At 34.2% G+C, this 14,996-nt stretch overlaps 1 protein-coding gene across 1 annotated transcript; it reads left to right on the forward strand.

Annotated features, from left to right (window-relative positions):
* The first annotated feature begins 633 nt into the window (after positions 1-633).
* Positions 634-12,354, forward strand: LOC145686239 (hexamerin-like). The gene is made up of 9 exons (XM_081759330.1): positions 634-791; positions 3,717-3,853; positions 5,604-6,221; positions 6,882-7,040; positions 7,838-8,002; positions 8,713-8,841; positions 9,236-9,569; positions 10,077-10,213; positions 11,896-12,354. The coding sequence occupies exons 1-9, from the start codon at positions 710-712 to the stop codon at positions 12,232-12,234; spliced, it is 2,100 nt and encodes a 699-aa protein (XP_081615456.1). The 5' UTR covers positions 634-709; the 3' UTR covers positions 12,235-12,354.
* The last annotated feature ends 2,642 nt before the right edge of the window (positions 12,355-14,996 follow it).

Consider the following 14,996-nt stretch of genomic DNA (forward strand, 5'->3'; position numbering starts at 1 on the left):
CGTGGTTCGGATCCCACGTTAATCTATAGGTCCACGTCCCAAATACCTCGCTGCTGAAAAGGACTCAAAATCAAATCTCTTACTGTTTTGCTCTGATACTTTTTGACAGACGGACAGATGGGTGGACAGACATAGCCATTCCACAAATCTTTTCATGTTTGTGTTTTACTTCACTATCTGAATAAAGTAAAGTAGTCTTTCAAGTAAACAGGACATTCAGAGCAACGAGGGTTTTTGTTAGTGATGAAATTTTATAATGTAGCTATTCAATACTCAACTTTTTTGTTCTTCTAGGGGCAATTGAAGAGTTGTATTATTTTTCAACTTTGTCATGGAAAGTTACTATTAGAAACCTTCATGATTGGAAAATGACGTAGACACAGCCTTTTCAACCCTAAATTATTCCGTTTAATTTTTGATAAACTCTACAATCATAAGAAACGAGATAATGGCATTCCACATATGGTTTCATTTGATTACGTAACTCGCCAATTAATGTATGTCTACATCAAGCGGTTATCTTGGAGCATTGTGCCAAAACTAAAACGGTTGCTATCCACACAACTAAATGATAATATACTCACTTTATTTCGTCTTTGATCTTTGGTGGAGGGGATAAATGAGGGAGGGAATCGATTGCTGTTGGTATAAAAGAGGATGTGAGCAAGGTCTCTTCGGCTGTGGTGGTACAATCAATCACAACTCCACAATGGCGAAGGCTTTGGTTCTTCTCACGGCATGCGTTGTTGCTCTCGTCGCAGCAGCTACTATCCCTCAGGATAACAGAGTTGGTAAGTCCTATCCTCTTGCAGAAACAATATCAACTACCTTCCCATGTTGTACTTAAACATTAGGTTTCTAGTACGTTAACTTTCTCATAGAGTCATTATATACTTAACGTTTCAACCACGAAAAGCTTTAAAAATTTCGTGCACAAGATGAAAAGGAATATTTTCTCCTATTCCAAGTTTAACTATTTTGTGAACATTCATATTTTCAGTCCACCTTAAATTAGTAAGTTGGGATTCAGTTTAAGAATTTTTTTCCATTCAACGTAAACGGGTGTCTACGACTGTCTCAATTGACAATAATGTCGTTATGTTTGTCTGTTCTACAGTAACTTCCGTAAAATATACTCAGTTTTCAAGAAACTTAAAGCATGCTTTCCTCGAATCTTTGGAAATAAATAATTTCTTTAGGTTCAAGTTCCTAAATGTGGTTATAGTGGGTAAAATCAACCCTATGTTGTAATTTCGCGCATTAATACAACATATTTTCCACTATAACTTTATTCAAAATTACTCGATTTTGGTGCAATATTTCGTATACTTTTCCTTTCTATCACACCAATATTTGGAGGAATAAAGTAGCAGAAAAGGTACATTTATTTAAAGTTGGAAGTTTCTTCATATAATATGATAATATAATGATTTCCAGAGATAGCCTTCTTAAAAATATCCGATTTCAATCCTGTAAGGTACGTGCTTTTAGGCATCATAATTATCCCCACTGCTTGAGATTAAAATTAGTCAAGAGAGATAGAATGAATTTATCGTTCTCATTTAAGAAAAAATTAATGATAAATTTCGTTAAATTCTATGATTTTTCTGAAACATTTGTTTTGCTTGAGACTTAAGATTAGCCCTTATTGGATCAGTTGAAACTAATCAGAGCCAAGGAGGTGAATTTACCCCACCTTAAAAGAAATATCACTATCTTTTCCAGAAATAGATTTTTATGAATTATGGCGTATTGTTTCCCAGTAGTTTCTAACGAAGTCTAATGTTCAGGGATGACAACAGTCAAGGGCACGGGGATGAATTTACCTCAAGTTTAAGAAATCACTTCAAGGAAACTGTATTTAAAAATACGTATCAAATTTTGATTAAACATTCTTACAAACTTAAAAATTCCAACTAGTTCACGTTGAAATGGGTTAAGAATGAAAGGATGAAAAAATGAAATGAAATCTTTGAGTTTTACGTCCCGCGCATATACCGGCTAGACTAGGGGGGACGGTGATGACAAGGAATGAATTAAATGGTGGAATGAATAAAGTGAGAGGAACGAGGAAACCCACGCAAACGGTGTTTGTCAACCACAAAATTCACTTGGAGTGAGCTGGGATCGAACCAGGAACCCCATGCAGCAGAGGGGAACGCTCTACCACTGAGCCACCGCGACTCTCAAGAGAGGATGAATTGCCCTCCCTGGCCTGCTTAGTTTTAATATGTATTACAATGACTTTATAGAAAACATATTCCAATGACTTATTATGTTTGATGCAAAATTATGTATATTTTATTTGAAGCTATCAGATCCCCAATCCTTCCAATGCCTGCAGATGAAATCGTCAAGAATGGAGGAATGATTTTCCTCCCATTTTTTAAAAACATGTTCCAGATAATTTTCATGAAAACAAATTCTAATTCTTCTGGTGGTAGAGAGTAAAATAATAGGAAATGTATAGCATTCTATTCCTTAGAAATATTTAAATCTCACAGCATCTCTCTGTCTAAAATCTTTCTAACTTAGCCCAAACGTGTGTTTGAGTTTATAGGTCTAGGTATTAAGCTATATTTAAAATTTAAAGTGCCATACGCTTTAACCTGTACAGAAGTATAACTATGTTAACTTCTCAAAGAAATTTGGTGCTTAATGCAAACCACGAAGTAAATGTTTCGAAATGGAAGGGCTAACTTAGATGGTGCGTTTTGTTAAATCAAATTAGTATATATATATTTTTTAAATAATTGTCTTGTATTAGACTATTTAAATTTTATCTAGGAGCGTCAGAATTTAAGAGTGTTATCAGCTTCCTCATCTGATGGGGCTAATTATATAAAGATAATGACACACCAAATTAGACTTAATTATTCATTTTAAATATAATATACAAAAAGTATTAATAAGCTGGAAAATTATTAATAAGTTGACAGAAGTATTCGGCATTCACCGGAAAGTATTTGAAAATATGGGAAAAAATTGAAAGGTATGTTTGAATCCCCGTTACCATCTTAAAATATTTATTTGAATCGAAATGAAGTTATGAAACCTCAGTTCTTCCTAAGTTTTAAACATGTTCAAACATGGCAAGAACCAAATTTCGAGCGTTTCAATAGTTGTTCTATGTTTAAAAAAAAGAAAAAGAAAAAAAAGAAAAAAAGAAAATCGCTTAGGATACTTATTTCAATCCAAGTGCAATGATAAATATGTAACTCGAGCCATTGACTGTTTTCAAAAATTGATTCTGAACTGTTGAGAACCCGTGAGATACTATTTTTTAAATATAAATTTTGAACAATCTCCCCCTCTTAGGATATGAGTTATCAGTACTTTCACAGTACTACTTTAACCCTCTGTGTATTGAAATTCCCTCTAGGAATAATCTTCTGAAGTCATCATTGTTGCTCTTGTAAATTAATGTACAGTTATGAATAATATTCTTTACTTTCCTAATTCTTGCGTCAATGATTTAGAAATGAACTCAAAAGTAACGGTAATCTTTTTGTAACGTAAAAAATGGCATTTCTCGATTTAAAGCGAACAGTACTTAAACAAACTCACGTACTTCGAGATTTCTGAAAAGTAACAAGGTTACTGCCTAGTTTAACTTCTAACAAAACAAAATATAGTTGCTTAATGTGTCGCAAATTACATCTCATATTTACTATTATTATAAAGTGTCTATAATAACTTTGCTTTTGTTTTTCCAGTTGCAGACAAGAATCTTCTGTCCAAGCAGAAGACGATTCTTAAGTTACTGCACAGAGTCCACCAGCCCAATCAATACAAAGACCTTGCAGAAATCGGCAACACCTATGACATTGAGCAGAACTTGGACAAATACGACGTAAGTGTAACTGATATTTTTTAAAAAAATTTATTGACCGGAAAATTAGAACAGGTAAAAGTGATACGAAAGAGATAAGTGAGTTAAATTGCTGTACCAACTAAACTATCAAGCTCCTTCGTTGTTAGCGTACAAGTCTCTTGTGAAGAAGATCCGGGTTCGTTTCCCGGCAAGAGCTTATGTGGTTCCCATCCCATGTTAAGCTGTATGTCCATGTCTCATATAGCTTCAGGACCGTATTTAATCTTGGGCTGGCATGAAACATGGTCCTGAGCCAGAAATTTTGGGGGGCAGCGCTTAATTCTTGGATCAGTATTATTTTCTTCATAATTCAGTTCTCAATATCTTAGAAATTAATTATGCACTCTCATATGGATACGATACTTGTAAATATTGAAGTAACAGGAATCTGTTTTTCTAGAAAGAAGCAACTGACATTTTAGTTTTGAATTTATATTAATCGTTAACACCATGTTGCTTAATTGTAATTTTAAAACTTTTCCAAGAACCAGTGCAAAAAATTAGAGTGTTTCATTTTTAACAAACTTGTATTATTATTCTTGAGTTTGGCAGTTTAAATTTTCTAGTTCATTAGTTACTAGCGTACAGCCAGTCAGCTTGGGTGAGATTGTACAAGTGTAGTCTAGGATGCGAAAAATATTACCTGAAGCTGGGTACAGAAAGTAGTCTAAATTTAAACCTAAATAACAAATTATAAATGAGTTTCATGTTTTCGCTTCTGCTTAAATATTAATTGTTAATTTTTATGATCTTAAATTTTCTGTACTGGTGTTAATTGATATTGACGGGATGGCATATTTCTTAATAGTCTGGGGCGGAAAAAATGTTAAATACGACCCTGTATAGCCTTAATGTTGAAACGGATGCTAATCCTCAATGCAACCAACTAACCCAACCTTTGATGATCAACATCACGATATAATAACGATAATTTACACAATACTAGATCAAAGCAAAAATAAACTATTTGTAAGAGTTCGTGTTTCTTGTCAGTGTTCAGTACGTATACGATTTTCACATCATCGCCCATTGCATTTATAAGAATTATTATTATTATTATTATTTTGAAGTGAATTATGTGGCTTTACTAATTTCTTCTTTAAGTCTAGTGAAATGTAACTTTCTTTTTCAAAATTACTTTGTATTATTTATAAACTCAATATTAAGTAAATTAAATTTGACTATTAAATATTAACATTCATTATATAACACATAATTTAATTTTCATCAACTATAGATTTACAGAAGACATGAGTGAAGTCACAACATGTAAATTCCATTTCTTTTCAAAGAAAACAAACATTTTGGATTAAAAGATCCAATACATTTCAGTCAAAAATTTTGTTGTAGGTCTTATATCTGGAGATCTACATATAGTGTAGCCAAACCCAAAGTATCACTTAACTCAGTATGATGTGCTTATTCCCTAAAATGTACGAAAACTCGATTTAGGGTCCGTTAAAGAATTTTGTGGCCCCTGATCGAGAAACTATGGCCAAGATCGCATTCTTTTTATGCATTTTTTGATAATTCCTAAAATTCTTGTATATCCTATATAAATATTTAGGATATTTTAAAAAAATAATAAACTAGTGCAGGTATCTAATACCGTTAACCTATAAAATCGTATTGGGTGGAAAAGAACGGTTTGCGCTTTACATTCATCAATGCAGTATGTAAATAATGTTTGAACACATTTCTTATAGTTCATTTTCTTCCTTTTTTTCAGAATGTGGAGGCTGTGAAGGAATTCCTGATAAAGTACAAGACAGGGATGCTTCCAAGAGGAAAGATCTTTTCCATTTTGTATCCTACTGATAAGAAAGAAATGAAAAAGATATTCGAAGTCCTATACTATGCCAAGGACTATGACACTTTCGTTAAAACTGCCTGCTTCCTCAGAGACCACGTTAATGAAGGACAATTCGTACACGCTCTCCTAATTGCCGTCTTGCACCGTCAGGATACCAAGGATATCACTCTCCCACCAATCTACGAAATCTTGCCCCACTTCTTTATCAACAATGAGGTCATCAAACACGCTTATGAAGCCAAGATGAGGAAACAGAACGTTGTGATCCCTGTCAACTACACCAACAACCATGAAATCGTCAACGAAGACCAGATGGTGGCTTACTTCAGCGAGGACATTGGTCTCAACCAATTCTACGCCTACTACTACCTGGATCAACCCACCTTCTTGAAGCACGAGAGCGGTCATGAACACGACAGAGACGGCGAGCTCTTCTACTACATCCACAAGCAATTACTTGCTCGTTACGACCTGGAAAGGATCTCTAATGATCTGCCTGTCATCGAGGAACTTAAATTCGACAGGAAGATCCTGGTGAGTTCTTAGGTGTTAAATTGTACACTACACTTCAGATTAACTCCTCCTTATCCTGTGTTGTGTAATTCTATGTACACATTATCTTCTACGCTCTAACTCTTGTCAGTTCTTGTTTATTTCTTCTTATTTACTGTAGTTCCACTAGGAAAATCATCAGCGTAGATATTTCAATTAATAATTCTTGGTTACTATTAAGATTGAAGACCTTCAAGCTTTCGACACTTTTCAAAATTCAGCATTGCCACACAAAGTCCATGAAAATATGATATTAGTTTGGCAAACGAACAAATGAACAGACTTTACATTTTTCATATGTAATTGTTAATTGCTCTCTTTCATATAGTTTCTGCTTCTTTTTACATTACTAGGTCAGTGTCATTACAGTACATTATATAATTGTCGTTAATTTCTATATATTCCAACATTGTATTATTAAAATTTTCGGTCTACTAAAGGATTGTATTGATCACATTTAAAATTGTTAATAACTAAATATAAAGAACCCTCCTCATTTGTCTAGTGGCTAGCACGCGCACCTATGACACTTTGTTTAACAATTAAGTTTTTGTGGTTGTTCTATCAATACATCATGAATTCTTATTTTAAAATCTGTCAATAAAAGAAGACAATTTAACTACATGTACGTATTTCTTGCAGCATGGTTACAACCCATTCTTGACCTACAGACAAGGTGTGGACTTCCCCATGCGTCCAGAATACATCTACCTGAGGGATTTGGACAACCTTAAGATCAGAGACATTGAGGAATACGAACGAAGAGTGCGAGAATCCATTGATTTGGGACGTATTGTCACGGTACGTTAAATACAAGTAGTTTGTCTGTATTATATATACACAGTATACAACTAAAATAATAAACTCTATTATTACCTGTATTATCTCACCTAACTTTGTGGTGGACAAACACCGTGTGCGTGGGTTTCCTCGGGGTTCTCCAGTTTTCTCCCACTTTTTTCATTCCACCATTTCATTCATTCCTCATCATCACCGTCTCCTTTAGCCTAGCCGGCATAAACGTAGGACGTAAAACTGAAAAATTCCATTTCATTTCATTTTTATCTCATCTAATTTCTCTAGAACATACAGGGATATGTTGTATGTATGATTATGAATTAGGGTTTTCTGACATTTTTACAAGAGTAACCTTAGGGAGCATATTGTTTAAGTTATAAAGCACTCACTTCTGGTGCGTACGATTTATGTTAGTGAGTTTGTGACGGAAAGATCATTGCCTGTTTTCATTTCTTTACATTATCTGCTTTTTCCTTATTCATACAATCTTTTCAGCATTATTTATTTTACATTTATCTCCTCTAACTGAAAGGGAATAACCATGCATTTTTTAACTAAGAATCTGGTTTCATACTATTTAAGAACGACATTATTACAGTCAATAATATTACTTATTACTACTTTTTAAGATAGAAAAAGACTCATCGGAGCCTAGTGTTGCATAACTTCAATAGTTGTTAAATACATATATCATATATATATATATATATATAAATGATAATATGTTGTACTAATGTACCATGCAGAAAGTTAGTATAGTATTACATAATAACTAAATTATTTGTTTGTTCGATTTACAGAAGGAGAACACCCAAATTGATCTGGACACCGAGCACGGTATTGACATCTTGGGTAAGATTGTGAAGGGATCCGTTGAGAAGCCCTTGAAAAAATACTATGGCTACCTGAAGAATTACATGCAAGCTCTTGTAGGACATGTAACTGACCCACTTCACGAATATGGAGTAAGTACCTTAAAATGGTTATTATCTACTAATTTCCATTTTACATTTGTAATATATTTACTTCCTACCCATCCGGGGTCTGGAAATTTTTCTTTATGACGAAGCTAATTACTCGCTTCGTCTAGGTTGCATTCAAAATTAAAGGAAAGAAGTAGATAGAAAAATGAGATTTAAACTTACATTGGTCAAATCAAAAAGGCGCACTTTTAGAACTTTTTGATTGAATTGAATTGCTGAATAAAGATATCAAATGAGTCCGAAGGTGGTCGATACTTATTTTGTTGAATAAATAAGGTAGTCTGTAGTCAATCGGTAATGTATTAAGAAAGTTCAACATTCCGTTGATTTTGTTACTAAATTCAGGAAATGAAAAATATCGTTCAGTTCAAAATTTTGAACAACTTTGAACCAATCAGCCAGTTTTATTGCCCTTCCTGCTTTAGTAAAATTTAGAAACATGAAAACACAATGATTTCAGAATTGACAAATTTGTTTTTTTCTGGCTGCAGCATTAATTGTGATTTAAAATACACTGATACGAGTATAATTTAAAGATATTTACCGGTACATTTTAGTTTTAAAATATTCAAAAAGTGAGACTTGCTGCTAGAAATATTATCATTACATAACGTGGGTTACTCTAAAATATTTATGTTTGTATATTGTTTTATAAAGACACTAAAATATCTAACTTTTAAATCTTCCTTTAGGTACCCCCAAGTGTATTGGAACACCACGAGACTTCTCTGCGAGACCCATTGTTCTACAGTATCCAGAAGCGACTTTACCGTCTGTTCCAGCAACACAAGTACAGGCTTCCTGAATACAAGGAAGAAGAGGTAATATATATTCCATTAACGCATGTTTTTTCCTGATTCATTAACTGTGTTGTTTCAATTTTATGATATACAGAATAGTTCAGAAGTAAGTTTGTGCATACTAAAAACTGAAGTTTAATTACAAAAATCAGTTACATTCTGAATATCAGGTATTCATCTAAAAAGAACTTTTTTTATTTTAAAAAGGAAGCATATCTATAAAGTAGTAATACAACTAAAACTCTCACTAACTCTTAAATATTTCCAAGAGAATGTGTTCAATATTATTATGCTTACTTCAGAGAACAATTTTTTGTTGTAATTAAGGGTTGATAAGTTGTGACCGTACCAATAGCCTATATCGTTAAGACCGTCTTCCATTCTGTAACCCATTTCCTTTTACGCTTTATTGCAGATCCAAGTCCCAGGAGTCAAGGTTGTGAACGTTGATGTTGACAAATTGATCACCTTCTTCGAAGACTACGACGTGGATCTGACCAATGTTGTAGACAGTGTCACATACGACCAACAGGAAACTCAACCCACAGTGCAAGAAGTGAGCATCAAGGCTCGCGTCAAGCGAATCAACCACAAACCCTTCACCCTTAAAGTAGAAGTTGATAGCGAAGTCGCTAAGAACGTCATTGTACGTACTTTCATTGTCCCCAAGTACGACTACCTAGGACAACATCTTACCTTCGAGGAGAAGAGACACTTGATGGTTGAACTCGACAAATTCCCAGTACAATGTAAGTTGATACTATAAAAGAAATCCATTGCTAACATAATGTTATTCTTGTTGACAACTACTTTTGGAGCTTTATTGTTACGAAGTTTAGAATATCATAATCTTTATATTACATAAGCGTTGAATTATTGTATTTACAAACGGAGAAAATTATGAATTCCACTTACAAACTATTAAAGTTTTAGTAAATGCAAACTTACAGATATAAAGAGTATAAAAATATACATTTATTCAAATACAATCGTTTCTCGTTTTAACGGATAGAAAGAGGATAATAGCGATGCAATTGCCAATGGTACGTAAGTTCTGACACTAAGTCTGCAGTGGCTAATACAAAGTACAATTACATACAATACAAAAAGATATAATAGGTTATGTGTTCTTAATCAAGCACACTATCCAATCTGACAGTGTGAAGATTTGCTTTGACTCACAACAATATTATTAACGTACTTAAGTGAAAATATTTATTTCATTGAAAATATTTATTTATTTCTTTTTCCATCAGTGACCACTGGAAAGAATGTGATCGAAAGGCAATCCAGAGATTTCAACTCTGTTGTACCTGACCAATACTCTCACAAGACCCTGAACAAGATGGTTGATGGTGCTCTCGAAGATAAGAATGAATTCTACTTCCACAAGGTAAAACTTACGTAACATTTCTCAACAAATGAAACAACATTATATTGTAATTGTGTATACATTAATCTATCTCGTAAAATGCCATTAGAGTAAATAGCGGCTAACTGAGTGCTTAATGACTAAGTGGTTACCGTACGTGCCTTTGACGTGGGAGACATCGGTTTGATTCCTGGCAAGGGTTCATATCTCATATACTGCCTCACTATTGGATGGGACCCAAAACTCAAATCAAATATACTGTTTTATTGAGGACGCCTAATTGATTGCCGCTTCTCGCTATCTATTACCGTTTTACCCAATAGGGATCAAACATTAAAACCAGAACTACTTGATTTCTGCCACATTTGTTTTGAATCTAGGGTTATGGGAGGAAATGATCGGTATTCCTAAAACGCTGAATCGATTACAAAAAAGGAAAAAAAGGCTTCTCGTTATCGGATGTTGTAGTCATTTTCGGTCACTTCCTGGTTTTGAAGAGTTACGGTTGGAGATTAAATGCATGTTTTGGTTCCTTAGTTGAGTTCGGGTTTAGATGCGTTCTTGGGAAAATTAATAGATTCCAGGAAACTGCTTCTTGCTATCTATTATTGTTTCTGCTCTATAGAGATCAACATTAAACTTGGAATGGTTGATCTGTACTACTTCCGATGTATGGATCGTCTCCATCAACGAACTCAATTTCAAACTTTAAAGTCTCTACATTTTGGACAAAATTGTAGATCCATCAAAGTAGTTCTTCAGATTTTGCCAACCGAACGAACGCAGCACAAAATATTTAAGTCACCAGTCTTAAATCCTTGTCGCATTATTTATGTTAGTACGTTATTCTGTTTACTCTGGAAAAGAGACGCTCCCAACTTTCCATTGATGTTACGCCCCTGCCAAAATGTAACCTATCATCCTTGCAAGAGTTGGAAAGATATAGCATCAACTAAATGTATCGAGTTTTCTTTGCGTTTTGAATTATTATGGTATATTAATTTCAATCTAAGTTGATTTTATATTATAAGTAGTTAGAACCTTAACCTTTGCACCAAATAGCTATTACATAGTTTTGTAGTGTATCTTACATTATGTAAAATATTCATGTTTTGTGTTTCATACACAAAAAGTTCAAGTAGTAAGTGAAAACACCAGTTTAAATATTTCTCTTAAAAAGTAGGAAGAAATGAAGGAAAATGTTATTTGTAGTTTTGATCTTATTAACTGCGGGCTTATTCTTCTAACTTTTTTTATTATTGATAATAATAACAATTATATCCCAGAATTCAACATTCTCATGTCTAAAATGTATAATATTCTTTCTGCCTTGAATACTACCCTTAAATAAGTAGTTTTAAGAGCTTCATGTTTAACTCCTCAGTGATGCAGAGGTTTAAATAACCGCTTGACTGTGCGGATGGAAGGACATTTAAGTTTTCTACCCTTAACTTACGTTCTCAAAGTATATCCTTAAGATGAAAAATCTCCGGCGCAAATATATTAAGTAATTTAGAAGTTACGCCATTTCAAATATTGCACCACAGAACTCACTACGATGTAGTGGTGTCGGAAGCATGTGAAGAAGGGGAGGTTACTATCACATAGGTAGATTGGCACTGAGGAGCGAAGTGTATAACCTAGAACGATACTTACGTAGTGATTTTTAAAGAATCCTAATAAAGTTATTTTCTTTCTTGTAGAACTTGCGCCCATGTGGTTTCCCAGAGCGCTTGCTGTTACCTAAGGGCAAAGTCAATGGTCTTCCCGTCCAACTTGTCGTTGTGATCTCTGACATCGAGGAGAACGACGTTGCTGAATTGGTTAAATACCAAGAGCCAATCATCTTCTGCGGTACCAAGGATACCAAGTACCCAGACACCAAACCCATGGGCTACCCCTTCGATAGGAAGGTGGACGAGCATGTGTTGGAGAGAGTACCCAATGTTTTCGTCAAGGATGTCCTCGTTTACCACCGAAAGGACGTTACTGACCTCAACAAGTCAACTCAGCGAGACGAGGTGGTCGACAGCCAGAACTAAATGTTTTCACCATTGGCCTTATTAATAGGCTGCTAAATACAAGACTGTGATTTTAAACGCATTTTTCAAATTCCATCAAAGAAAAATAAATTTTCGAAAAATTTATTTTTGATAAGAAAATATATCTTTTATTTTACAATTCCTTCCAAAAATCATTCACGAAAGGTAATTAAAATTGTTTATCTCTTTTCGTTTTGCGTCCCAATGCCTTGCCTAAAACTAGTATCTCAATGAATCAGACTACTACAAGAAGTTGGCAGTACTGTCAGCAAAATAGTATTTTAAAGGAGGTTTGAGATGTTAAAATAGTGAATGAACTTTGATAACAAACTCCATTGTTCTATGTGTTGTTGAATCTCACAATCTGCGTCAGAAATGAAGTGTGTCAGTGGGTTTTGGGTCAAGATTTGTGAGTGGCTCAGTGGGTCGTGGATCAACAGAACATGACGCTCTGCGACCCACCACCCACAGTAACCCACTCTGCCCTACCGCCCCACCATGACCCACCTACCCACTTTGCTCAGTGCATTGTAGGCAGAATCTCTTCTGAACACTGGTGAATTTGTCTATGGTTTACTTTTAAAGCCTCAATTTTTCCCTTTTTCATTTGTTTCTATGTGCTTACCTGAGATGACTATATCTAAGTAAAAAGACCTTCAGTCACTTTTGGATATTGCTATTTGTAATTCTAATAATATCAATAAGACTTACTACTTGGGTTTCGAGACACAGTCGAATTTTACACTGTTTTTCTTTATGTTGGTCTACTTTACCTTGATTTGAGATTCAAATTTCATCATATTTTCCATTGAAACGTATCTGTAATTCAATAAGGAAATAATTATATATGATAAGTAAATTGAAATTCATCGTAATATGAAAAACACTTTACCATTTTATATCGTAAAAGTCAGATCCACTGGTATTGTAACAAAGCGATCCTTGATCGTAGAAATTCAAACTCCGATTAATGATAATTTCACAATATTGTTTTATTACATGCGTAAACTCTTTAGTCAGTGGAACGGAGGGTGTGGATCATGGATTAGAGTTCATGACGATGGGTTTTGGTAGGTGGTGAGTCAGAGTGGGCCACAGTGGGTGGTGGATCAGTGGGTCATGGGTGAAGTTTCCTTGTTTCACGCCATCTCTGGTTCTACGTCTTGAGATCACTGGGATAAATGAGGGATATATTAATTATGCAAAGTTTACTTTTATTATTAATATAAGACAATTTTACCAGATACAGGAAACAATATTGCTTCCACGTCATGGTTAAAATCTCAATAATAATTTACAGCATCTTTGGTATTCAAACTCAATAGATAGGAATTTTATGTAGCTCACTCGTTGCCCGGAGAACACAAAGCTAGCTAAACTTAATAAAATTCAAGATATTTATGAATTCTTTATTTTACAATAAAGTATTTTAAGTAAATTGTCTAACTTCATATCTTATACTGTAATTGCCTACACGTTAGTTAATGTAGTGAAGTTGGCACGTCAAATGTCATCGATTTTCCAGATCGAACTTCATTAATTGTTAAGGCAAATAACTCCCACAATGCTGCAACACCAACAATTTGGTGTTCACACTGAGAATTGAACCCAGAACTTCACACTAACTATTCAATATTACGACTCAGATGATGAATTCAATTATACCTAAAGCACACTAAGAATGCAACACATGACTCAGATTATGTGTTCAATTATAACCTATTGTTTTCTATAAACGTAACATGAACACCTCAGAACAAATGGTCATTAACTTTTCATTAAAAAATAATACGAAAGAAATCTTCGAAACACGAGTTTGAATACTCTATACATGAGAAACAAAAATGACAAATTCTCAGCATAAATACTTTTCTTCATCATCTACTGGTTTCTCTCGCACTTGAAATTATGTGATACCAAACCGAAGTTAGGCAAATACAATTGAAATATCTCTACCAAGTATACCAGATCTGATTTTTATACGTATATCTAACTTGTTTCAGCCGAGAAAGAATGGATACATTTAGATAAGGCACTGAAGCTAACGTGTTTTCATTTCCTCAGGGGTTCAGTGAGTGTATTTTGCTGCATTTAAAAAAAAAAAATATTGCAAGAAATCTGCAATACAGAGAGGAAACACTTATTTTTCCTTACAAACACTTTTAGAGCACATACAGAAAATTCATAATTTCATGTTGGTAACGGTTGCATACAATTTCAACACTTCAAAAAAGATTCTCTGCTTGCAGAGGGCATACTGGTGATGAGCGAAGTACGAAGGAATTTATTTCGGAGGGCTAAATTCAACATGAGGATAAATTACATTAAAATTTGTAAAATTATCCGTAAAATTAGAAAAATTTACCTAAAGGTAGAAATTTCGGAGGAGATCAGAATATTATCGCTCTTTTACAGAATTTCTCTTACGGAATGGTCATTGTTCATTGGTGGTTTAAGCGATGGTAGATACAAAGTTCCGACAGTAGACGTGCCCTTGCACCAATTGAACAAGAAAGAAACACCTCGATAGAAATATTTTGTGTCTGCTTTAGCTGACAAGATGGACAACAGAAGTGCAATCAGTGCCACAGTGGCCCATAAACATTAAACAACTGAACTTTGGTGATGCAGATATATGTTTACGTGTTCCTTTCGCCTCATTATCTTAGAAACTTTGTTCAAATTTTGAGTGAAATTCCAGCGACGAGGGGAATGGATGATGTTAGCAGGTGGTAAAAATCGTTATTGTTTCGAACAGTGAA

Source organism: Thermobia domestica, chromosome 5, assembly GCF_964235325.1.
Source record: "Thermobia domestica chromosome 5, izTheDome1.hap1.1, whole genome shotgun sequence".
Classification (NCBI taxonomy): domain Eukaryota; kingdom Metazoa; phylum Arthropoda; class Insecta; order Zygentoma; family Lepismatidae; genus Thermobia; species Thermobia domestica.